This window comes from Prinia subflava, chromosome 14 (assembly GCF_021018805.1).
Source record: "Prinia subflava isolate CZ2003 ecotype Zambia chromosome 14, Cam_Psub_1.2, whole genome shotgun sequence".
Classification (NCBI taxonomy): domain Eukaryota; kingdom Metazoa; phylum Chordata; class Aves; order Passeriformes; family Cisticolidae; genus Prinia; species Prinia subflava.
The window spans coordinates 19,928,034-19,955,641 of NC_086260.1; the positions used below are offsets into that span (position 1 = coordinate 19,928,034).

At 37.0% G+C, this 27,608-nt stretch overlaps 1 protein-coding gene across 1 annotated transcript in view; it reads right to left on the reverse strand.

Annotated features, from left to right (window-relative positions):
* The window catches only part of ERC2 (ELKS/RAB6-interacting/CAST family member 2), a 302,460-nt gene that overhangs the window by 112,551 nt on the left and 162,301 nt on the right, over positions 1 to 27,608 (reverse strand). Inside the window, exons 11-12 of the mRNA XM_063411966.1 lie at positions 24,916 to 25,109; positions 8,160 to 8,295 (exon numbers count right to left, since the gene is read on the reverse strand). Of these exons, the coding sequence (XP_063268036.1) occupies positions 8,160 to 8,295; positions 24,916 to 25,109 (330 nt within the window). The remainder of the gene's footprint in view (positions 1 to 8,159; positions 8,296 to 24,915; positions 25,110 to 27,608) is intronic.

Here is a 27,608-nt window from a genome sequence, read left to right on the forward strand (position 1 = left end):
GAAATCTTAGGGAGAAGGAAGATCTTCACAAGCATTTCAGGCCATATCTTAATCCTCCTCCTGTCTCTGAACATATTTCAAATATGTTCAATATATCTCATCTGTATATTCTGATTGCTAATAGTATTAAGAAAGGAAAATTGACAGAGGTCACCTCCATTCCCCTCATCCTCTGCCCACAACAGCATGAGAGGTACTGAGCAACTCTGCAATTCTACACATCAGCGTTACACCACGAGTTACAACTCACACACGCGTGTTGTAGAAATCACAAGAGTGGTATCAATAGGTAAAATCCCTATCTTACCGCTGTCTGTCCCCCACAAAAATTAGCAGCCTTTTAAAGAACAGAAACATACAGAACCCTGAGAATTACTAAACACTGAGAATTATTAAAGCTGTCCAGAAAGGTAGAGGTCCACCTTAGGATGGATGCTTAAACTAGAATTTACTTTTAAGACAATAGTTCATGATTTTAACCTCTTAAAAGGTTATGTTTTGTCACTGCATATGAATTTCAGCACTACTAATACAAAGCTGTGTGTTTATGCAATGAATTCTCTCCTGCCTTGTGTCAGCTCCATACACTAATGCCTGTCTGCATAACAGTCAGGACTGCTTCCTCTGCCTCTGCACTGATTACACTGCTCTGTTCATTTTTGTTTGCAAGACCTCATCTCACTCCCTAGCTTCCTCTTTTTATTTATATTATAGTATCAAAGCTTTTGAGACAATGCAGTAGGAAATACACTGAATTAAGAGAAGTTATAGCAAATTCATAGTAATGTCAGATATACCCCTTGTTTAGGTCATGCTATTTTCTAAGACACAGAAATAACATACAGCAGTGTACAATGCCTTGGGTACATTTTGTATTTTTAGAGCTATTATAGAGTTGAAAATTACATGGTAAAGCACACAGTGACAAATAAAGCAACAAATCTAGGGTTAAGGATTCATGCTGACTAGCTGTGAAACCTCTTGGGAGCTATTTTCAGTGATTAAGATATTCACATGGCAAGAATCAGAAAGCAGTAACATTAACTAGCCAGTTTTTTAATCTCTTTTGACAGGACTTCCTCCTGATCATGTTTTATTCATTGCCTAAGACTAAATTTCCAGCCAGTACAGAGCTATTGGAAAACTGGATCTCTTGCCTTGCCTCACTACATCCCATGAAAAAGCATGACTGACAAGCTGAATTCTGTTTAAAAAGTAAGGTATTTACACCTGGAAAATGTACATGTGTACGCAATCTGTTCCACAGTACTGCAGGCATAAACCATTGATCAAGCTGCCTGTATATGATATTTAAAATCAATGAGAACTACACATTGTCTCACTCAAAAACAATTTTGTTAGTGAAATATCTCTTTTCCACATGTGGATTTCCAGCCAAAGAAAACCCAAGCCACCTCAAAGAGAATTGTGACAAATTACCCAAACATTTAAAACATAAGGAGAGTCAAAAACTTTGCCAGCAGATGAACTGGAAGAAAGAGAGGAAACACCCAGAAGCTGTAGATCAGGGCAGAATAGGGATTAAACTTATTAACTTTTTTCTGGTTCATCCCTGCACTTTTTTTGTGACACATATGCACCAGACAGTTTGCATAAAACTTCCACAAAGAAGTGTTTCTAGATTTACATCACTTATTGATAAATTACATCTATGAAAAGCATAATGAAACAAAAGTGTATGTTCAATTCCCTTTGAGTCTATGTAATGAGACACATGGGAATATTTTTAGTACACCCTCTTATTACTTACTCTAAGAAACAAAAAGACTTTGTTGTTGTTATTGTTGCAGCAGATTTGAAAATCAGAATCAAAACCAAATGCATTCAAGTTCTTAATGTTATGCAAATTTTTCCTTTCCCAATTCTACTGAGGTACCACTGTAACTGGGAGAAGCACATTCCACACAAGAATCAAGAAAAATTAATCTCATGGAATAAACAAGCCTCACATCTCTAGTGTTTCAAGATCCTTTAAAGAGACATGAAGAATTATGCACAAATCTATATGATTTGTGTGTATATTTGTCTGTATATTTCTTAGCTCAGTGTTTCTCAAAAAGACTTATCATTTTTAAGACAGACCAAAAAAAGACAGAAAAATGAAAGCATGTTAGATATACCATTGTCAAAAAAAATTCATGACGAAGTGTTCAAGGTCCAGCTCTCCTGCTGTGATGCTTTGTGAAATATATGACCATCATGTCTGGCAAGATGTGCAGAGGTCTGCCCTTGATTTGTGTTAGGAAAGAACAGAAAATCTCACAACTATTCTTCATTCCCGAGAACTAATCTGGCTCCCTGATGTTTCCAATTTTACAGTGATGCAAAGAACCCCCCCAAAACCACACCTGAAGCATCACTCACAATTACAGATGATAGCTGAGGGAGACCAAAGTGAATTTCCTCCCCAGGCATCCCAGAGCAATCTCCATCACAGCAGCGGCCCTGGAGTGCTGTGAGATGGGGCCACCAGAGAATCAAACTTGCCCTGCAAGCACTGACACTGGGACATGAACCAGCTTTGAGAGCTTTTACCTGAAAAGATGTGAAAAGTGTCACCAATACACATGGTGGTACAAGCCTCAGGAACTGTCACATACTATTGAAGCTTCCAAGAAACTACAGACTTGTGAACCTCTTCACAGCCATCGGAAAGCAGATGAACAGACGAATGGGTATAGCTTCAGCCCGTGTGAGCTGTACAGAAAGGGGGGATTTGATCGCCTCAGTTTGCCCTGAGCAGGCCCTGAATGGTACATGGACAACCATTCTCACTTTCTTATTTCATCTTTTCCACTACTTCTGCAAAAAGGGCCGAGACTTGGCTGGAGTAAATGTAATTTGACCAGTCTGACTGCTCTTCAATTCTCAGCTGAGCTTATCACAGCCAGCCAACAGCCAGCTTATCACAGCTCGCCAACAAATACAGCCATTACATCAGGCCAGAGAATTTTAGGATACACTTTTCCCCTAACAGCTCAATACATCATTCACAAATGCAACAAGTACACTGTAGACACAAGCACTGTGTGTTATGAATGCATATAAATGCAGGGTGTTCCCACTAAAAGCAGTAGAAGATATTATGAACAGTAAGAAAAGGTGGTCAAGTCGCTATGGTTTACTAAAATGCTAATTAAGCACTTGATGGAACATCAGCTAATATTATTTTTAATTAGTAGATGCATAGTACTCCTAGAATTTTTTTTTCAAAGTATATCATGTCACATCATTTGTCTTCCCAAAAAATGCTGCCTCATTTAAATCCTTAGATCACTGCCATTACTTTTTACACAATTCCATGAAGTAGGAGAGGTTGTCTTAAAAAATTATGAAAAAATTTCCTTCCTATATCAAGGCTAATTGACTGGAGCTTTAGAATTTTTTTGGCTTTTCAACAAGTCAGTCACCTAGCTATCAGATTTATATAACAAGACTTGATGCTGTCACCTAGCATTTGTAATTACCTCACACATGTAAAACAAACTGTACCAGTTAAATACTTTAAATAAAAATGCTTTCCTATAAACAGATTAAATGTACATCAGAGTCATGTCAGCTGGACTATGACATGAATATCTAATGTCAGAGCATTTATTTTATTTCCAAGATTCACTACAGTTGTTTTGCAGAGCAATATAACCTCGCAAAATCTTGCAATCCCAGGGAAACCTCAAACTTCCATGCACTCTTCAGTGTTAAGAAAAGCTTGAGAAGAAATAAGCCAAGGAAATGTGGAAATCTTTGACAGAGGAAATACAACAACTATTTGGAGCAGCAAACTGATGAGGGCAGCTGATTGTCTGTATGGCAGAGAAGGCAGGATTATCCCTACAATCCATCCAGCAGCACAGACAACCAAGGCTTCCTTTCTCCTGATGTTCTTGCAGCTACTGAAATGTAATATATTACCGAAATATTATTTATATTTCATTAATACATATATTACTGAAAGTAATATGTTGAAGGATATCATTTAAAAATACTGACATTTTAAGGCATAGTAACAATAAATAACTGCTCTTGGTTAACTCGTTGTCATAAACTGTTCTTAGTGGATAGATGCTTTACAGGAAGTGAATGGAACAGAAGAACTACACACCAGGCAAGTATTTTCTTTCTAAATTCAAGCCATTCAGCCATACCACCTTGTCATGGGTTAGCACTGGCCAGATGTTAGTGCACCCATGAATATATGTTTTTTCCCTAACAACTCCTGTGGGATGAGATCAGGAACAGAGCAGAGCAGGCTTAAATCTTGAAAACAAAAAAAACCCACCAAAACTTTATTAATTACATAAGAACAGGGACAGAAATACTCTTAAACACACACAGAGACAGAAATAAAAACTTCTTAGAACATTTCTTCTCCCAGTTTCTACCTCCCCACCCATCACTCTTTACATACCAACCCCTGGGTTTTAGATCAAACAATCACCACTCAAAAACAAACTAATCTTCAATTCAGCAAGGGAGAGAGGAGTCTCTCTCGCACCACAAACTGTTCTTCAGAAAACAGGGGTCCACCCCTTATGTGTTTCTATGTCACCTATAGCACCGCCCGGAGAAGTCTGCTAAGGTGACACTCTCTTTTTCCTATGTCCAGCGCTCTCACCGCTGTCTCATAGGCCAAAACTACATACAGGGCTTTTTAAGGATGCTGCATGCCGAGCTCTCCCCTTTTCACCCAGGGGCCGGGGTTCCAAGAGCAGGTCTGCCCTGAGGGCAGAGGGTGCCACCTCACCCTCCCCCTCTTTTCTCTGCTCGCTCCACTCTTCCAAGTGCCAGTCACTGTAGCAAAAGCAAGGGCAGCTGCATCCACCCAAAAATGCAGTTTATGTTCAAAAGAGACTCAAGTTCAGTCCATGGCTGACATTATGCAAGAAAAGTCCAGCTCCAAGGCTACTCCTCTCATTCTTCCATCGAATTCTTTCTAATCATGCTTTATCATCTCGGTCCCAGGCTGCTTCCCTCTCTCCGAAAACCACCAGTCGTGAGAATCAATGTCTAAGAAAAGTTTCTTTCTGCCAAGCAAGGGTTAACAGTTTCTTCTCGGCAGGGTGCTGCAGGCGGGGGCAGTCCCAGGCTCGGCAAACCCCACGTGGCTGAACACCATCTCCCGGAGTTTGGGGGGGAGGAGGGGGGTGAGCACACACAGAAGGCACTTCCACAGTTTTCCACCCCTCCATCCTGGACGGGGCAGCTCAGTTCCAGTCCTGTCCCTTCTCTTCTCCCCCCGCCGGGGCTCCGGCTTACCTGAGCCGACCACGTGTTTCCCCTCCCCCACCTAGCCTCGTGGCCAGGCAGGGGAAGAGACCGGAGACCTCTCTCTGCTGAAGCCGGGATCCAAAAAGAGGCCGACCCCCCTCAGGCTCCTGCTTTTAACTCTTTGTGTCCTCAGAGGCGTGTCCAAACTTCTGAGTGACCAACCCAGGTGCCAGCAGAAAAGCTGATTACTGATTGGACTGCCCACAACTCCCTGGAAAAATTCACCTCCCCCCAACCACGACAGTCTCCACCCCTCGCCTCTGAGGACACACTGTCTTAAAGTAACAACTAACATTACATCTATAAATTTACATCATCACTTAATTCATGCTTTGCTCTTGTTCCTCTTTGATCATATCTCACAGTTTTCATTCTATCATTCTTATTACTCACTTAAAAATTTCGATTTCCCGGTCAGGGAACCAAGAATGTCATGGGTTAGCACTGGCCAGATGTTAGTGCACCCATGAATATATGTTTTTTCCCTAACAACTCCTGTGGGATGAGATCAGGAACAGAGCAGAGCAGGCTTAAATCTTGAAAACAAAAAAAACCCACCAAAACTTTATTAATTACATAAGAACAGGGACAGAAATACTCTTAAACACACACAGAGACAGAAATAAAAACTTCTTAGAACATTTCTTCTCCCAGTTTCTACCTCCCCACCCATCACTCTTTACATACCAACCCCTGGGTTTTAGATCAAACAATCACCACTCAAAAACAAACTAATCTTCAATTCAGCAAGGGAGAGAGGAGTCTCTCTCGCACCACAAACTGTTCTTCAGAAAACAGGGGTCCACCCCTTATGTGTTTCTATGTCACCTATAGCACCGCCCGGAGAAGTCTGCTAAGGTGACACTCTCTTTTTCCTATGTCCAGCGCTCTCACCGCTGTCTCATAGGCCAAAACTACATACAGGGCTTTTTAAGGATGCTGCATGCCGAGCTCTCCCCTTTTCACCCAGGGGCCGGGGTTCCAAGAGCAGGTCTGCCCTGAGGGCAGAGGGTGCCACCTCACCCTCCCCCTCTTTTCTCTGCTCGCTCCACTCTTCCAAGTGCCAGTCACTGTAGCAAAAGCAAGGGCAGCTGCATCCACCCAAAAATGCAGTTTATGTTCAAAAGAGACTCAAGTTCAGTCCATGGCTGACATTATGCAAGAAAAGTCCAGCTCCAAGGCTACTCCTCTCATTCTTCCATCGAATTCTTTCTAATCATGCTTTATCATCTCGGTCCCAGGCTGCTTCCCTCTCTCCGAAAACCACCAGTCGTGAGAATCAATGTCTAAGAAAAGTTTCTTTCTGCCAAGCAAGGGTTAACAGTTTCTTCTCGGCAGGGTGCTGCAGGCGGGGGCAGTCCCAGGCTCGGCAAACCCCACGTGGCTGAACACCATCTCCCGGAGTTTGGGGGGGAGGAGGGGGGTGAGCACACACAGAAGGCACTTCCACAGTTTTCCACCCCTCCATCCTGGACGGGGCAGCTCAGTTCCAGTCCTGTCCCTTCTCTTCTCCCCCCGCCGGGGCTCCGGCTTACCTGAGCCGACCACGTGTTTCCCCTCCCCCACCTAGCCTCGTGGCCAGGCAGGGGAAGAGACCGGAGACCTCTCTCTGCTGAAGCCGGGATCCAAAAAGAGGCCGACCCCCCTCAGGCTCCTGCTTTTAACTCTTTGTGTCCTCAGAGGCGTGTCCAAACTTCTGAGTGACCAACCCAGGTGCCAGCAGAAAAGCTGATTACTGATTGGACTGCCCACAACTCCCTGGAAAAATTCACCTCCCCCCAACCACGACACACCTCCATTTGGTAGACCCAATCTCATCTCATGAGTAGAAACCTCCAAGTATAGCAGCTACATCACGAATCCTGAGAATAGCTTCTATTCTCTAATCACCCCACTGTAACAGATTTCCAAAATAATACTGAAAAATAAGCTTAATTTATTCTCTTTACTGAACCATTATAATTACAAGTAGCTGCTCAATACTGACATTAAATTTTGATATATCATATTTTCAGACCAAATCCTTCATAAGCTTTTATTTCTCTATCCTGTGCACTGGAATGCATGGTGATGCAAGGCTGTAAAGTAAATATAACACTGCACAGATACATAAATAATGTATCATTTCCTGAACTTGATTCTGACATAAAGCTTCACCAACACAAGCCAAAAAAGAGATGTGGTGTTAATTTTTCCATTTTGCATATAAGAACACACGAGAAATACAACCATATGAAGCATAAGAGGGTCAAATTCCATCCACTGGAAAATTTCCAGAAACATATTATATTAACCAGATCAAGGCAAAAATTGATATTTTGCACTGTAAATAGCCTATAAACACTGGGCATGGAGACATTGATGTTGTCAACAAATCAGCACTTCTCTTCGTGGTTTTTCAAAGTAAGATCTCGGAGAACACTTTTTAAGTCAAGCATCAAATTTGTGGCCTTCAATACAAGTTCCCCCATGTGTAACGTATCACTTAAACAGATCAATTTAAGAACATTCATTTCTCAACCACCAAACTAAGTAACTTAAACTGTAGAAATTCTCCTGGAATAAGGCTTAAAGTCTATCTGAAATACAGACGAGATATACTTGAACATTTTCTTTCCAACTGTAAGAAAAAAACAGTTTCTGATGTAGTAACTGTGCAGAGGACTTCAAATTCTCTTGGTTTTTTCCTCACCCTAAATAGTAAATATTTCATGGATACAACTGAGATGAGCAGTGCATCCTCTGGCAGAAAAGGAAGGAACCATCAGCTCTTCGAGGGAACAGATTTATTAGACATTTTGGAAGACACACACTGGAACAGAAATGTATTTTCTTAGATAGCTTTAATAAAAACTGAAAAATAAACTCACTTGTAAATGTTGAGAGTTGTCAGTCATGTTGTCCTCTCGCCTACGAACTTCTTCCAATAGCTGTGCATTCTTCTTTTTCTCTAATTGCTGATTGTGCTTCAGATTGGCAACCTTCTTGTTTTGGTCCTTCATATGTCTAAGGATTGCACACACACACGCCCATTAATGTTAATGACTGCAATCACTTCTTTTGCAATAGAGATTAATTTTGTGACTACAACACAGGACATTGATTCTCCAACACAAGTTTTCCAAGCATCAGTTGTAACAATAAAACTTCATCTTGTTTTCCAGATGGAATATCAAAACAGCTTTCAATTATAGTGTTAAAGCAATTCTTTGGGCTTAAAAGATTTCCCCTTTTTTATGATTTCCTCACAAAAACTCATACATATTCTGAGCTCTATGCAGAAAAATTGTTGAAAGAGAGAGATTATCCAACAATTCTTACACACTCTGCATTCAGAAACAATTTTAATAGGTGCTTCAAGTAGCATTAAATTCAAAGGGAGCAGAAGGTGAAGGTGATGACTAAAGTATGCTGTGAAATTAAATTTTTTAAAACCTGGACTACAAATACAGTGTTCAGGATGATTAAAGTGTGATGGGGTAGAAGGTCACATCATAAATATGCCATGAAGAAGAAAGGATGCCTTTACAAATACCTTTGTACATGACAAAAACATTTATATAATTTTTAATAATAGGACTTCTTTCTACAAAAGATAATCAATAAACAAATTTATTGAGCCATTCCTAAATAATGAAACAATCTTTGCCACCCTTATATGATTTCTTTTAAGACTGTATTAATAAAAAAGAATTAATCATTTCCATTTTAATTACCATTTAATTTTATTGGATGTTATTCATTAAGTTACCAGAAGCATTTCTGAGACTTAGCATACACCCTTTTAAGAAGAAAGGCAAACTAATTTTGTCTGTCAGGTAAAGAGAACATATCGTTGCAGTAATTCTTCCTACCTGCTTGAATTCTTAGATATTATTTTCCAGAATTTCTTTGACTTGGAGGAATTTGCTCCCTTTTATCTATAAAAAAATAAAAGCCACGTGCAAATTCCTAATGAGATTTACTCACTAATCCTATTGTGGCAAATGAAGAGAATATTATTCAATGCCCAAAAGGACCACTGAAAATCCCTCCTTTGCTTCCACATCAGAAGCAGTGAAAAAAGTTACAGAATACATTTCTTGCACAGATTTTATTATGCTAAAGAAACTGGGTCATTTAATATTTACTTCTATCACTGGTTTCTTTGTCCTACCAATGTTTTTTTTTCACTATTTATTTATGCTGAAAAAATAACAATTATTTGCAATCAATAAATGTGCCATGGTATTAAAAATTCTTAAAAGATACTTCATGTAAAAGTTTGTAAGTACAGCACATTAGAGAAAATCCAATCAATTACAACTAAAAAAAGTACCATAAACCTGCCCAGGAGAAAAAAAACAGCATGGACAGCCAGCTCAAATATATTTGAGGTTATTTGTTTGCAACTCCAAGTGAAAATCAGTTCCCTGTCATGAGTCTGTATCATAATTGTAAGCACAGACTTACTCAGCATAAAACCAAAATGAATATTGGAAAAAAATTACTTCCACAACTTCATATATAAATGTATTTGGCAGAAATTTTGGTGGTGCAATATGACTTTGTGCTGTTAAGACATAAATTGGTTTCCAACCTCATGTTGAGTAAATGATAAATTCATTTGCATTTAATCTCTGTAAGAAGTTCAATTTTATGACAACGCTAGCCACTTCTTTCATCACCCCTCCCCCACACAACTTCCCATTTCAGCTGCTCTCTAATGCCACACTGAAAAGTAGAACATGGTAAAGCTGCAAAGGAAAAACATCTGGTGCCTGTGATATGCAAAACCTTGAAGAGAAAGAAATAAAAGAAAGCTATGTCATAGACTCTCTTTATTCCACAACTAGCTACATACCTATGGAAATTAAAAGAAAATGCTACAGCTAAAAAGCCTGGTTGAGGAGTTTTTCTTTTAGGCCTGCATTAAAAGTACTAGGGGAGTTCAATGCAGCAAATAAATACAAAAAACATATTTCCCAGCTTTTTTTTTTTTTTTTTTTTTTAATAGCAAATATCAAATATAATCCTTAGTCCAGTAGAATTTTTGAGTTGTTTGCTCTGGTATGTTTTCATGTAGCTCTTCTGTTTCTAAAATGCTTTTCAATAAAATAGAAGATTAGGATAAGTAAAAAATATGCATGAGAAATGGAAAAATATTTGGGAATAGTACTCAATCAGCATAAAATATCATATGCCATGACCATAGAGAATATATGATAAAACATCCACATAGTAACATAATAACAATGCTGATATGCACAGTTGAGTCTACATTACTCTTTAGCATGTGGAATTCCTTTCATTTGTTCTGCTACACTGCTTGAATTTAAAGCTCTAAGACCACAAAATTCAGTAGACAGAATAAAATAAAGACTACTGCTTAAGATATATGTCTTTAAAATCTGAAGTGTGTATTTCAGGGGTCTGGTCAGTAGAGTTCCTCTTACCATCACAAGTTAATCATCTTCTGCTAATGTAACATTTTCTGATAGTGTAATTGCTCCAGAGCAGGAAGATTAAATCCAATGCTCTCTCATTCTCCACATTGTTATAGTTCATTTTAAAGCTGTGTATCTATTCTCTTCCAGGGTTAATTTTATTATTTGATTATTATTTATCTATTCTCTTTTAGGTTAATTTTTTAACCTCTTAACCTGACATTACTGTCATCCCAAGCTAGTTAAAACCCACCACTCTGCTGCATTTGTGATTTTGCAAACTTGACAGAACTGGAAAACCAGGCTACAAACCAGTTCTGAGACACTCAAGCCCATAGCACCCTGAAGTAGTGCCAACACTACATTTGGCTTAAAGAAATGATGTTCTGAGCTCATAAACATTTAAGAAACAAAGCAGAGTAAAAACGCAGCAGAGATGACTAACGCTCGGCACAGATGCTTAATCTTGGCCAAACATTAAAAAGTAGGATTAATGACAGTTTTTCAGATAACAAATTTACATTTGTTTGTGTTCCTGTGGTTAAAGCCAGTCAGCAACTGTTATAGAATATCTAGCAGCTTAGGAACAAAGAAGAATTGAGAGTGAAACTAAACTGTCTTGAAAACAGAGCTAGAATATAAACATATCTTGAATAGTTTAAAATAAAAATAATTTTTAAGAGATTTTAAAAAGGAAATTAGTTCTGTTCTGTTCCAGTTACAAATTAAAGGATGATATCCTAGGCATCTCCTAACTCTTTTGATAATCCAGTACCAGAGAAGCAGTATCCAGCAAACACCCCCTGCCACGTAAATACTGGACACCAATAATATTGGCAGTTAATAAAGAGGAGATGAATGCTAGGAAAAAGAAAAAATTCTAAATAAAATCTTATTATTTTATTACATTAGACATTCTCTTGCTCCTAAAGAAGAGCAAATGATAATATAAAGAAACATATTCTTCTAGAAGCTACCTTACTAGTCATTAAATTTATTATTTTATCATTCCTAGATTAAGCCACTGCTCTTAACTGAATATTCATTCCCCTTAGATATGCTACTCCATAAAAATTAACCTCTTCCTGAATCTTTCTGACCTAGGATAATTTTTTATAATCTTTCTCAATACACAGAATGGTCCATAATCAATTAATTAATTACAGTAATTAATTTGCACTTCAACTGGGCAGTAGACTTAAAATCAGATATCTCCATGACAGCAATGCCTACACTTCTGTTTTTCTCAGCATCCAACAATTTTTTGAGAAACATGGCCTCAGAATGTCAGTGCTGGAGTCAACAGACTGTAGCAGCTCTGACTTCTCTGCTGCTGAAGAATCATCATCTATGACTGCTAAATTATTAATTACACTTAGTGTATCACAGATCCAAGCAAGACAGGAAAAGACAAAACACTCTCAAACAGCCCTTTAGCTTTATCTCTTATGACATCCAGTCCAAAGGACTTGGAGCCCATCAATCTTCCTGAGCAAAGCGCAAGATGCCCTTACCTCTAATGCACTTTTCAATCTGTTTAATCTCTTTAATGTCTTTGCAGCAGACAGACATCAGGGCCATGGAGACCCACACCTGGGACCAGCAGAAAGATAAACAGCAAAACAGTAGCAAAACCACTTAGTTTCTGCTGGTATGAACATAACTGTAATGACTACGCTTTAACCGTGTTTGGGGCTTTTTCATTTTCTGGAGTAGCACACAAATAGATCTCGCAGGTCTAACTACAGGATATTTAATTCCTTCAATTCAACTTCTAAGACAAATATTAAACACTAAGTTTCTGCATATACGTGAGTAGCACTCAGATTTTATTTTACAGTAGTGTGTGCTGTCTAACCTCCAATGCTTTCATCTGTGATAGCTATAGAAAATCACACTATTTCATTAAATTCCCTGCTTTAATTAGCCACCTGGGTACCTTAGCCACAAAGCTGGTAATGTCAGCCAAAAATAAGTGTTACATGTTAATATAGCCTTTACTCTATTTTGTAAGGGTTTTTTTCCTCTCAAAGCATTCAAAATATGCAGACATGCAAAATACTCCCAAGAGCAAAATCTGTAACATTTTTTAAAGGAATATGTCTCTGCAATAATTTTAATCACTTTAAACAGCATTGCAAGGGGACCAGCTGTCTGCTAGTCAATCAAAAAATGCTCCAGAGTGCTAGGAAGCTGTGCTTCTCAGCAAATAAAAGACAAAAAAATCAGAGTAGGAATGTTTTCAGGGAAACAAGCAAAAAAAAAAAAAAAAATCAACCCCAAACAAGCCAAATCTATTTTATGAAATACAATTTAGTCAAAACAAGTAATCTACATAAAATAAGAAATCCTCAAAAATGTGTTTTAAAATTCAGTATAGTACACTCATTTTAAATAAATAAACATAAACTGGTGTTCTAGGCAGGCACTTGGTAGAATATCACCCTCATCATTACTTGAAATTATTTTCTCTTTCTCCTTTATAAATAGCCCACACTTTAACAAAGAATTCATGTATGTGACCAATGAAACAAATTTAACATTTTACTAGGCACTCTGGGTCTCAGCAGCTAGTCATGCAAAAGACCTGATCCCCCAAATCCCAACCATGTGAATGTCCATTCCAAATTACATGACTTCAGTAAGACTCAGTAGAAATATTCCAAGCAGTTCATTTCTCACTGTATTAAGAGTGAGAGCCTATGCAGGTGCTTCACCAAGTCATGGCAAAATCAGCACAAGGGCAATGCTTCAAAATGCAGGTCTAATTTCATTGAAATCCAAAAGCGAGAATTTTATTAAGACATAAGCAAGTAAAGTATTGTTCCTGGAAGTTTCATGGAATATAAATGCATTTGCTACTACCTATCTATAGTCCTGGGCTGGACTCTTAAGAGACTAAAATCACCACAAGAGGTGTTAAGAGGGGTACTGATAGACACATTTCTGATAGAAACAAGGACCCTGCTTATTCACTTACAGCCCAGAGATGGACGTTTCTGTAGAAAATAGATATTATCATGATAAGAAAACCTCTATCTGTGACAGGCTGAATTTTAATATAACAAAGAAAACAAATCTCGAACAAAAGCAATTTTTTCTAAAAGAAAGCCCTCATGTTTAACTGCTGAATTGATTTAATAAGCAGTCACTGTAAGTTTTATAATACGGTAATAAAAAAACTAAGCAATGACTTCCTGTGCTGTCACTTGCATTTAAAACTTTCACACTGGTTTCTTTTTCAATCAAGATCATATAACTTAAGAAATTATTAGTGTCCAAGACATCTTCTAAAATCTGGTGTTTCCTTATTCTCAGCTTATTTTTCTTTTGTTATCTAATACAAGTATTACACTGATAGCAAATTAAATACCTTAAATGAATAAACAAAAAAAGGTATCCCAATCATTAAGAAATTAATTGGTCTACCAAACTTAAACATTAAAAGTAGAAATACTCCTACAGTCAAAGACCCTTTATAAAGTTCACAAAATAATATAGACCACTACATCGACACTGGGGAGTAAAGTGTTTTGAATGAAAACTTCTTAAGAGAGGGAGAAATAAATAATAAATAAGTAAGTATTCCTTGATTTTGTTAAACATACTCAGAAGAAAAGAAACAAAATCAAGAATTTTTTACATGTCTGTTTTCATAAAAGTCACATTACTTGGGAGGAATACTTCACCCCAAATCTCCAGGAATTCCTTTCTTTGCATATCTGACTAACATATTGCCATCCTATAGAAAAGAAATCCTGTATATCCTGTTTCAGCATTGTCCTTCTTGCTGTCATAATTCCAAAGTAGAAAATCTAGCAGACCTTAGTCCTTATCTTTTCCTTTTCTATTTGAAAGAACCACATTTTCCCCTCTCTATTTCCCACTGAAAATGAGCAGGAGCAAGACTTCAACTCCCTTTATAATTTCTTAAACCCCTAATCTGTGATAACATAATCTATAACCTCACAAAATTTCATTTTTACAATTGTGCTATTTGATCTTGTAATAAAATTTATTCTACAGTGACATAAAGGGAAGAAACTCAGCTTCCTTAGCACATCTATTATTTGGGATGAGAAAGCAAACTTGAGTGGATGCCCCATGAAGAGACAGGAAAATGTCATCAGCTTGTGGCTGGATCTCCCCTGTTGCCAGGAAAGCTAATGGGACATTAAGACCTTCCCAGAGGAACAGAGCTTATGAGAACTGAGTAAAATTTTGGTGTCTTTTGAGCAAGAGAATTTGAAAGCAGGTAATTGTTTTTGGTTAACTTTGGCCAAAGTGACTTTATCTTTAGGTAATGAAGGCCAGTGTTTTCCATATGCCTGAGAAAATACTATCACAAGAAATTCATATTATCTCTGACTGAAGAACAATGCTTGCTTTTCTTTCTGCCATTCACCTGATGCTGAGACTATGGCAAACTCCATGTCACAGTTCATCTGCTCATCAGAACTGAGATCATCTGCTCATCAGAGTTCTGTGTTCTCTCCAGATCTCTTTGATAGAAAGAACTGGAAACAAAATTACCAACACCAACATGGGACAAAAAATAATTCAAACCAAGTAATATTAAAATAATTTTAAAGTATCTAAAAATATATTAATTCCTAGATCCCTAATTCTCCAGTTGAATGCAAAAAGGCCATCATGTCCAGAACTAGCAGCTAAGATAAATGAATTTTAGTATATTCAATGTTTTCATTTCATTTCCAGCTCCTATTACTGACAGGTTACATAACTATTTCAGTTTCACCGAAAGGAGCAGACTTGTAGCCCACAGAAACCTGTAGGTCTCAAAAAAGCCCTTCTTCCCATCCCCTTACACTCCCCCCATTTAAAATCTCATCATTTCAATTGCCTGAAGGCTGGCTTCAGGTTTCTTAACTCATATTATAATAATTTTTCAGTGAGACAACTGTTTTACCTCCAACGCACCACAAAACAACATTATTGTCCTGGGACAACCGAGAACTCTGCCTGGTAGAAATAAAGCAAGTGTCACAGAAGTCACTGAAACATTTCTCACCTCAAAGGCAAAAATGTGGGAGGAAGGGTTTACCTAACACACACACTCTGGGAAGTTTTCCAAAATCTTTATTTAAGAAGTGTTTAGTCTGACACAGTTCCCTCCAAAGCCCTGGAGAGATGCTAGAAATATCCACGTGAGGATAATGCATGAATGAAAGAGACGTACTAAAATCCTGTTCCAAACTATGGTTCATGTCACTTTGCTTCAACGCAGATCTACACTGCAACCACAGAAACTCCAACCCAGCACATTGCACTGCTGTCTTCCTCAGCACATTCCTGCTGGGTGACACTTTACATGAACATGTGTGAAATTCATACCACAAGACTCATCTGTCACACATCTTTCTCGTACACCCAAGATTGTAGTGCATTTTCTTCTGATGTTCTTCTTACCAAAAAAAAAAAAAAAAAAAATCAAACCTCCACTGCTGATGACAGCACACTAGATGAGAAGGACATTTGATCTGATTTTATACGGCAATTGCTTGCTCAGCTATTTTATTAATTGACACCATTAGCAATAACTGTAACCAGTTAATGGAAATAGTTTGTGCCTGAAATTTGCAAACAAGAAGTTGCAGCCCTGCTACTGCAACTACCCCATCAGGTCCTTCCCAGCTGTAGTTTTTTAAAGAAAAGTTTTTTTCTTTAAAATACCAAATTAACAAAGCATCTCCACACAAACAAACAAACAAAAAAAGAAAAACATGGAAAAAAAGCTCCACCACCTCCTGACTCTTTCCAGTTTTTCTCTGCATCCAACTGCTCCACAGCATGTCCAGCCCAGCCTGACAGCAATCAGGATCACATCTCCTCTGCAGCACTCCACGTTTCATTGCAATTTCCTTCTGGACCAAATCTTTTGACCGCAGCTCCTGGCTCACCCTAGAAGTTCTCAGGATCAATCCAGCCATTATCATCCATTACATAAATCAAGCTTTCCATACTTTTGCAGTTTTGCAGTAACTTCTTCAGACCTCCAAATAAATCAGGTACACTTTGCATGATTCTGGTTTAGACATACAATCTTCCCCTTATTATGAATTCAGATCAGAGCATAGTCATATTGGCCAGGCATGCTGCTCCTCCATTGTGAAAGCAAACAAAAGAGTGGAAGGAGTGGTTCCACCAACAGCCCAATTCCTAAATTTAGTGTCTGTCTTTTTTCAGTCACAGCTTTTTGAGGGCACGCTGTGCTATCTCACAGCGATTCTTTACTCACACACCCCTCCACCATGTACAGGGAATCCTGACAGCATTGAGCTCAGGCAATCACCAAGCTCCCCAGGGAGGGCTCTACTTTATGCAGAGGTTCAAGAGAAAGAAATATGCCCCCTGGATCTTGCCCCTGAGGAAAACTAGTGGAGGCAGCAGGTCTGGAGAAGCACAAGAAATACTGATGTCTTGAACAAGTAATCATGAAAGGGAAGAGTAACAGCTCCTTCTGTTCTCTCTTCCCCAACAGAGTTGTGCTGTCACATCCAACCAAATCCAAAGTTGATATTTTTCCTTCAGCAAGGCAGAGCTCTTTTCTCCTCATATCCACTTCATTCTCCATAACAATTTACTTTACAGAGTATTTACCCTCCAAATCAAATCTTAAAAAAAGTAAATCACTTAGAAATTATAAAATAATCTTCTTTATTTAAATAATCCCTTTCTATTTTAATGTTTGAATGGCTTTCAGTAAACTGAAAAGGAAAGTACAGGACAATGCTGACAAATTCAATAGTGAGTGGGATGAAATTGAACAACAGTGCGTCATCTTGTCCCAGGGCCCTGTTTGTATCTTTTTATTGTTCATCACTATGATTTCTACTTATTTTTAAATCTAATATTTTCCCCTTTTTTCCCTTAAAGTAGAATACCAAAGAAACAAACTTTCTACTTTACTATTGCTTAAGAAATGAAATGTACAAAAGTTTAAAACCACACATAAAATCGATAAATCTAAATATCATCTCAAAATGTCATCTCTTTCAAAATGTTTAAACGCTAAAACATTGGTTCTGCATATGTAGCAAACAGACTGAAAGAGAATGACATGTCAGCAATCTGCCTGTTATCCAATGTGACAACTATGTTTCTCACTCAGAATAACCAGTCTCTCAGAAGAGTAATGTATATCACAGATTCTCTCAGTTTTCAGTAGTACACTATCTCAATTTCTCCAGGGAAATTATCTTTGAACAACATATCACTCTGCCCTTGGAACCATCAAACTGACATTTGACAAAACTGTGGATGGCTTCTAGGTTAAATTTAAAACTCCATTGAACCTTCCCTTGCACATCTCACTGAGCTCTGGCCTCCCACAGAAACAATTAGGAAGGCCAACGTCAGAGCTGGTGGGAAACTTTCTAGCACTGGTCAGTACAATTCACATGGAAAAAACACCCATTTCCTCCTTATCTGCAGGTAAGAAAGTCTGGGGAGCACATAACCTGCTGTAACCTAAAGGTGTGGGGAAGTCACTATGCTGATGGTTGTGCTCAGAACATTGGTATCTTGTATAGGCAAGTGCACATGGGGGCATTATGCCAATGTATTTGATTTTGTTGTTTGTCATCAGTATCAAAAACCTACCATAAACAGATGTAGCATTTTTCTAACCATAATAACCCCATAGGAGTACAGATGACTAAAATGACAGCAAAGAATGTACTGATCAGCAGAAATTACGGAAATTAATAGGTCTGTTTCTTAAATTAAGTTTTGACTGTAATGAAGATTCAAGCTGAGAAAACTTACCACTTCACTGAATTCCCACAATAAATTCTAATCAGACTCTACAACGTATCTGGGACTCAAGGAATGGAAGTTGGCAGGGTTATGAGGACAGTTTGCTTCAACAAGGTCAGTTGGTTTTTTAGGTCAATAAAACATAACAGAAATTGCACCTTCAACTTCTGAACAAATGTTTCTGCATATCAATAATGAATTTAAGTGAAATCAACTATAATGATAACCACATAGCATAATACCTTTCTTTAGGCTCTCGAGATAGAGAGATTTTCAATCTATGTTGAGTAAGCTCTGATAGAAATGCGAAGTCATCACATTCAGACAATAATTTCATCATAGCAAACTCCATAAGAAATGCATTTAATTAACTTCTGGAATAAAAAAATATTCTAGAAATAAAATGTTGAAGTATTTTCACAATCTGGTTGTAATAACTGTCCCTTCAAGCACATAGAAATGTGCTTGAAGTAGACAGACAATAAATTTAGGGTTCATCCAAATCTTTACTGCAATCAATAAGCCTTAAATTTCAGGAACAAAACTTTTCAGCTGGAAAGTAACTTTTGATTGTGACATGCACTAAAGTACATCAGGGGGAAAAAATCTTGTATCAATCTTTTTGCAATGAGCCATCTTTAGACGTGCAGTTCGAAGACTTCTCTGGCATGTCTGAACTGTGAAATGTGAATTGTGTTTGGTTTTGAGGCTGAGACCAAAATGTTCCCAAGAGAAAACATGTATTTTAACATGTTTTAAGATTTTGCTAACTTACAATTTACAGCCACCACAGGCATGAGAAAGAAAATTAACATCAAGGCCTACTAAGAGAAAAAAAATTCAGCTAGATAATTTTTACTTCCAATGAGCACCACAAGACATGTAATACTTGAAAAGTTTACTCAGAAACAGTGTGCAAAGACAAATGCCAGCTAAACTAATCTACAACCTGGAAGAATTTAAAACAGGAACCTGACTAGAAGAGGTTATATACAAACACAGCATAAAAACACATACAGTCAACTCCTTTGCAGTTATGTGCTGGTCCAGCAAAACCAGCTAAAAGTTTCTGAACCACTGCAACTCCTCATATTCTGTTGGTAAGCAGTAAAGGGGGCAATGGCAAAGTATTAAGTCTCTGATTTAGGTATAAATCTCTCTGTATACAATTGTCACTGTTAATTACATGCTGAGTTGGATTAGCTACCAAAAAGTTATTTCCAGTGTTGAACTCCTAAACAAAGGTAATGTAAGCAAAACCAAAAGAAGAAAAAATCTTCACACAAAACAACATATGAATTGAATATGTTGTTAATAGACTTTTTTTTCTTATAGGCATTCAAGAAAAAGATTCATTTACTGGAAAGTTTCTGGTCTAGAAATGAAATGACCAAAAACTTCACAATAGAGACAAGCAGAATAAAAACAACAAAATACAAACAGAAGTTAATAATGTGGAATCAAAACAACCAAATAAATGAAGCATCAATGAAAACCTTCATTGTGGAAGGCCCATTAAGTAGGAGAGCAGAAAATACTGACCTGGAAGTCAAGCTGGTTGGAGTAGGGATGAAAGCAGTAGTTTGGAGAAAAACAGATAGGGAGGAAGACAGCAAAAGAGAATAAAGGGAGGAACACATTAGTTCTTTAAAAATATAACAAGCAGATGTTATATTAGCAGATTATTTTAAAAAAAAATTAAAAAAGGAAAGGGAAGGGAAGGAAAAGGAAGAACTAAAATGAAATTTCTGCAGAGCTATGTTCTTCCTGTGCACTGAAGAAAGCAAACTTTAAAACAAAAGGGCATCTTGTCATGGGTGGACAGCAGAAAGACATTCATATTTATAACCATCCAAATTCATAGACACACCAAATAAAATAAATAAATTGGATGAATATTGGTAGCATTTGCTGCTACACAAACATCTCGTCATATGCCACAAAGTCTTTCATTTGAACTATCATAGGCTGGTGACCCTCATTCATCAAGTCTTCCAATCGGAGTCAAAGCAGCTAAACAATTTGGCAACTTGTTCAAAGATATTTAAAGTTTGCAAAGCACTGCAGGTAATAATCAAGAATGGAGGTTTGTACACCCTACCTCATCCAAGAAATGCCGCCCCTTCCAATGCTGACAGCAAATTTTTAATTCAGTATGAAGAGATTTAATACTTCAGCATGGAAAATACTCTGATTTTTTATAATTTTATTTGTTAAAAAAAAATACCTAACACACCCTTTTCAAATAAGTAAGGCCAAAACAATCCCCATCCAGCTAGATTAGTCCTTAAATCTGTCCCTTACATACAGCATTTTGTGCATTTAGGAAAAGGAGCATATTTAACAGCCATAAAAGTATATTTTTAAAATGCAATTATTCCACATGCTGACATTTTTTCTCTTGTGCAGTGACTTGTCCCTTCTGTATGGACTCACCTTCAAGAGAATTCAAATCCAAATCAATCCAGAATGAATTAATTTTATTCTGAATACCCCAAGAGCTTGAATACACATCTATAGTGTTATATACATGCTGCACACAAGAATTAGAAAATGGAAAAAAAACCCTTCTTGTTTAAGTAGAAACAGGTTTGTCTCATAGCTAGTATAATATTTTTAAATGGACTTTTGTATCGTTGCAATCTTTGCTGAGAAGCTACACTTAGCCAAGCAAATGGCCAAAGATCTCACATACCACTGGAGAAAAGTGGATCCATGATTTTGTAATCCTTATCATGTAGTCATCACTTTCTTTCTCTTTTCAGTCTAAAATTACCAATGGATAATTTATATTGTATTCTGTGCCAGTGCTCTTTTACTGAAATCACTCTTCTTTCCCAGCAGTGTTTACCCCTTCCCATATTTATAGAGAACAAGCATCCCTACAGAGCTTTGTTTTGCCAGAGAAATAAACCACTGTTGCTTAGATTCCTCCTGTGTCATATGAGCACTTCATTCCTTCTTACCAGCACTCTCTGCACCTGTTTCCAGTTTTCATTCAACTTCCTGGCATATGACTGATGAGAAGTACACAGCAGCGTTCCACACAGAGCCCTGCCAGCACCTGATGACATTAATCCTATCCTTACTGCAGATATTTATTCTGACATAACAGGATTCACTCCTCATTATTTAGATCTCCGTTTCATTATTTAGATGTCTCACAATGACCCAGCCATAAGCAAATTCACCCAATCCTTCTTTTCCTGAACTGTATCAAGGTTTAGCCTTAGTTTATATTAGGCAGCATTATGGTCCTAACTCCACAAACATGCGTTTTATGCCATTGCGTTTCACTTCATTTTGTGACTCAAACTCTCTCTCACATTTCATATATATACTTCTCATTCTAACACCATTAATCAAAGCTTTAAATAATATAATCCTTCAATCCTGACAGTTCTGTATCAGCTGCAGCTCCCTCTCCTTGATGAGACTCTTGACATTCAAACTTGAGCTGATCACTACCTTATCCACTTTCATTATGTTACTAAATATCCTACAAAAACAAAACCAAAAAACCCTGACCCACAGTTCCTTCATCAAGAAAACCAAAGAAGAACAGCAAGCTAAGTTTAACAAAAGCACATTTTACATTAAATGCAGTATCTTGCATTTATTTTCAACTTTTTTAATTATAAACAAATAAATTGTGAAAATTGTAATAAAAGTTGTCAAATAGCTTTAGTATAGAAGGAGTAGGTTCTTCTGTATAGAAATAAGAAACTGTAAAATACAAAGTTAATATAGAGAGAGTAATTTAAGAAACAGACCAACATGATTTTATAGGAGCAATAATATTAATCTGAAGTGATGACGCTCAGGAGTGTGATAGTTTCTGAGCCAAGAAAATCACATTAAAACCAAAATAATTACTATTCATATGAAGATTTCTTCATAATTATTAATAATGCTCATCTGTCAAGTAGCACACACTTGTAAATGTAACTGCCCATATCTCAAAGCAGATATTTCTACCCAAGTGTTTGACACTTTGTGTGTCAATACTTTCTGACTAGTAGAACATTAGTATTCATCATCTTGTTTTAACTTTTGTTTGAATTTGTAAATGATGACTTTATCACAACCATTTTTACTTTTCAAACTTATTTATACAAGCACATTTCATTATGTTGAAGAATTTGTATGTGAATATAATAAATATTGTGAGGATACCACAACTTGCAATAGTCCAGCTTATCACTTCCTCAGAAATTTATGTCTATATATTTTGAAAGTTTATGTTGTTGCAATTATCTTGCAATATAAAGATGTTGGCATAGCAGCGAACATGGATTCCAGCAAGCTATGAATGAATAAATGCATTTTAACATCACATTCATTTTGCTACAGGACCCCAGAGATGCCCTTCCATCTGAAGTTTGAGGAAATGTCAAATATATGCTAAAGGTCCATAGCAAAGTTTAACCACTCCATCACATTCTAAGTACAGTACATCCACTTCAAAAGTCTGCATTCACTCAGCAGTACCCTGCTGAGTATTTTATATTCTGAAAAGTTATTTCAGGGTCAACACCCTCATCAACAATAACAGACTAGAAATTGGTGTTTCAAAACTTCACTGCTAAGAGTAGAAAAAATTTGAAAAGAAAATTAATAGAAAAATAGAAAATCCTCTCCATTGCATCACCCATTACAGGATTCTCAGACAATAAGAACAGATTGTATGCTCACAATGCTGTACCAGTACCTCTTGACCCCTTAGTTCCTTTTTTCTTTGTAAATGTTGTTTTGTAATTAACAATTTTCAATTCAAATGAAATTCTATCAATTTCTATCAATTCTTTATCTCATTTTACATAAACTATTTAAATCAAATTAACATTTCCAGATATTTGAGATTGCAAGTTTCAGTATTTCATCATGATCATCTTTAAATTTTGTCAATTTAATATTCAACAAGTTCATGGTTGCTATCTAATAAAGGACTTCAGATTACCCTGTTGAACAAAAGATTACTGTGCCTACTATTGAGTCTGGTGCCAAACGATAATTCAGCTTTACAGTGCCAGGAGGGGATCAGTTGCTGTTTACACCTGGTGGTCACCCCTGGACTTGCTGCATTACAAGTTTAGGTGTGTCATTTCCCCTGCACCACGAAAAGGTGCTGCATGGAAAAAGCAGCACTTTCACATCTACACAAAACCTCTAACTGTGGTATTTTTCCAATATGCTGCTCTAGCATTTTGGAGAGAGTAGGCAGAGCCCATAGTCACAGTGCATAAAGTGACCACTCTTGATTACTCACTTTCTCTGGGACCTCCTTTACGCATTAAAATAGGTGCATGATGTGGTGAGAGAGACAACTACCAACTGAAGTCATCCTTATGGACATAATCAGTTCTATTTTAAATACAAATCTTCTCTCACTTTGAATTTGAGGTCTTCATTCTCACAACACTTAACCATCACTAATCTTCACCAAACATCTGCAAAGAGTAACAAGTTTCGGCAGCAAGTGGCTGTGAAAGTTGATAAGTCATTCCAGAAAAAGATGCTCTACACATCTTTCTTTCCATGCTGACTGTTTTCTGTCCCCCAAAATAACCAACATTTCTGACTCTCTTTCATGGTCATGCTCCCTAATGGGTGCTTTGTCTTGACTGGAACTATAGCAATGATCACAAAAATGAAATCACTTAAACTTCTTTTTTGGAACCATAATACAGTTTTTGTCTGATTTGATCACAATCAAACAATTACATAAATTATTTGAAAACACAGAATTCTTTCTTTCTTTCAAGCAAGAGTGTCTAATTAAAGGACGAGAACAAGGAAAACAGATCAATCAAATAAATAGCAGGACACCATATGGGAGTAGGTTCTATTTAATTACAAAGGGCATGAGACAAATCCCCAAACCCTCCTCTCTCCATTAGGGAAAGCCTCTACAACCTTCCTAAACAGAAGACAATCACTGCCTGGTCAACACCAGAAAATATTCTTTTGAAGTAAACAAAGACTACAGGAACACTGAGAAATTGTTATAACTATCATTAAATAGTCACAAGATGGTTTAGAAATAATTACAAATGCTTTTCAGGACCTCTGAGAATGACTGATTATGTCCAAACTTAAAGAAACACGTGGGGACAGGTCTGATTCACCAGTTAGTAAAACACAGGCTTGTTCCCCAAGAGTGTTTTCTGGGAGGGTGATTGTGCCTGTAAATTGCACATGACTTTTCATATATATGCTTGTTTTATGAAGAGTATTACTAAGTGGAGACCTTAAATTTTTCCAAAGTCAGCCAACAGGAGATGCAGTTCTCAAGTAGCCTTTTTTTGTTCTTTTACAAAACACAAATATTCTCTTAAAAACATATTCTGCTTTTAACTTCTCTGCTTCTGAAATGAAGATCAAGTAAGCAAAAATGTAAGACAAATAATACAAAAATTACCTTTCTAACTCAGCGATTTTCTTATCTTTGTCATTCTTCTCATTCTCTACTTCCTTGAGTATTTCTAGAAGTCTGTCAACCTCAGCCTGGGCTTTACCACATTCTTCTCTATAGTACGATGCCTCTTTGTCAAGTTGTTTCATTCTGTCTGCAAATTCTGGATTCATCCGTGCCTCCTCTTCAGCTTCATGAGCCTTCATAATAAATATTTCAAAAAAGATAAAGATGACAATAACTTAAATAGCTTTAAGAGCTTTACTTCTTCAGTCTCGGAGTTCAAGTTTCCATTAAAAAGGATTATGGGTATTTCTGTCTGATGATGCTTTTCTACAGCTGCATTATAAAAAGAAATGAAAATAACTATGTAGTCAAAATCTATCATCCTGAAAGAGGAGGGGATTTATTAAGGGGGTTTTTACATTTTAAAGTGTAAGTGACCCCATTTTAAGGGTGCATTTTCAAATTTTAAAAAAACTCACCTTGTAATTCATTAAATTCACATTAAGCTCAGTGTGTTTTGAATATATAGGCAATTTCTTAACAAATCATGTCCTCTTACCCTAATATATAAACATACACACTTCATCCATATATAAATATACAAATACAGATACATATATACATTTGTATATACCTGTATCACCAGATGTTTCAAATGCCGTTTGATATGAAGAATTTAAAGTAAAGAAATTGTTTTTAATGCAGAGATGATTTTTTTTTAAGATAAACCAATGAACTAAGAAGCTGTTTTCAGCAGACATCTTACCCAGTAATCCTTTTTATCTTCTCATTAGTACTTAACCTGAAACATCAGAGGAACAAGCCCATTGGTGAAAACAGCACAAACCTGGCAAACACATGCATGGATGGGTGGCAGTTTCACAGACGAGAGAACGCAATGAAAACAACAACAGTGCAGAGCCCAGCCCAACTCCCATCAAACCTAACGGCAAAAACCCAATTAACTTCAATGGGAGCATGACCTGGCACCGAGTGCTTTAAATTGTTGGCTGGAATAATCACAGACAGATGGAAACAAGGATGCACTGCAATGCTTAGCCTACCCCTTGCTTCCTATTATTCCTAATTGGCATCTTGAAAGAGCAGGCAAGGAAAAAATAAGTAGTTTAAGGTAGTACACATTAAACATAGAAAATTCAGGTAACATACAGGATTTTTACAGAAATTCATGATATTTAGAACTGAAGGTCCTCCAGCTATCTTAGTACGCAGAGAAGATGTGGACTTACTTATTCTTAATTTCAGGGAATGGACAATGCAAGCAAGGAATGAAAGAAATGCAGATCAAAATGAAGCATGCATGTTTGTGAAAGAATTAATATAATCTACAGACACTAGAAGGTCCATATTCTTTGCAATGGTTAACATTTTCTGTATAAATAAAAAACAAGTCTGAGTTTATTATAAACACAACAAAAATTGAAATTAGTAGGGAAGAAACTTAGGGGGTTTGCATGTAACATCATTTAAGCATGAGGATAATAAGAAAAACATAGTAGATTTGAAGAGTTATTTATCCTACTCAGAGGTTTTTATTCAGAAGAAATATTTTGTCACCAAAAGAAGCCAAGGGAATCACATGAGCAGCCTAATAAACCTACTGACCTTACTCTTCAAAATCTCTGTTTTGGTACATGCTTCAATCCTTAATTCCATGCAGATGGGGGACTTTTTAAACCTAGAACTTGTTTCAAGGTGACATCCCAGAAGTATCTTGATTTTGTATCTTAAGTATCTTAAATTTGAGTGAAATGCCAGCAACAGATTCCTTTTCAGGCTCATCATCATCCTTAATAATATGCTTGGATTTCTTTCAAAGACGTTGTTAATTGTAACAAGAAATTTACTTTGAACTAGGTTTGTAATTTTTGAAGTCAATGTAATACTAAGACTCAAGGCCAATTATCTGAGAAAACACTTTGATTGTCCATCAGTGCCATTACAATATTATACACTCCTTTATCATTATGTATTTTGCAAGGAATAAATTAATTCCATAGGTAAATTCACTCTAGAAAAAAGAAATACAACCTAACTCCCACCTTCGAGTTGCTAAGAAACTTATGCAAAAAGCATATTGTTCCCTATTCTTCTGATTTCTCCTCCTCTCCCAAAGGTAAATCCAGAATTTAACAGTTTCTCTCTAAAGGCTATTGCTCTTTCACCTTACTCCCTGTCACCTTTCTGTGCCTTCCCTTTACTTTGGTACCCATAACAGTCTTGCTTCCATTATTTCATAGAGAGGAGAAATACCCACCTTCCTTCCTCTAACCAGTCTTCACTTTAGCATAAAGTAAGTCTCAGCTTCAGCCCAAACTTTTTTTCCTACCTACCTCTACCCCTTCCCAGGGCAAAAAGCAATGCAGATGAGAGAGAGGAGCCTGTCTCTTTTTTTATGTTTCATTGCCACATTGCACTTTCTACAAAGAAAATGCATAACTGGGAAAGATCATGAGCATCACCCAGGTAGAAATGCCAAGTGCTCTACTACCATGGAGTATTCCTGTCACACAGCAGCCCAGAAATACACTGAAAAAAATTATCTACTACACAGCTGATAAGCAAATCATCACCTGAAATAGTAGATATATTCCTCGGTTTAGCCCTTCAAATCTTTGCAAAACAGCATGCTAAGAATATCAACAGTAAGTTGCAAAATTATTTTCAGCTCT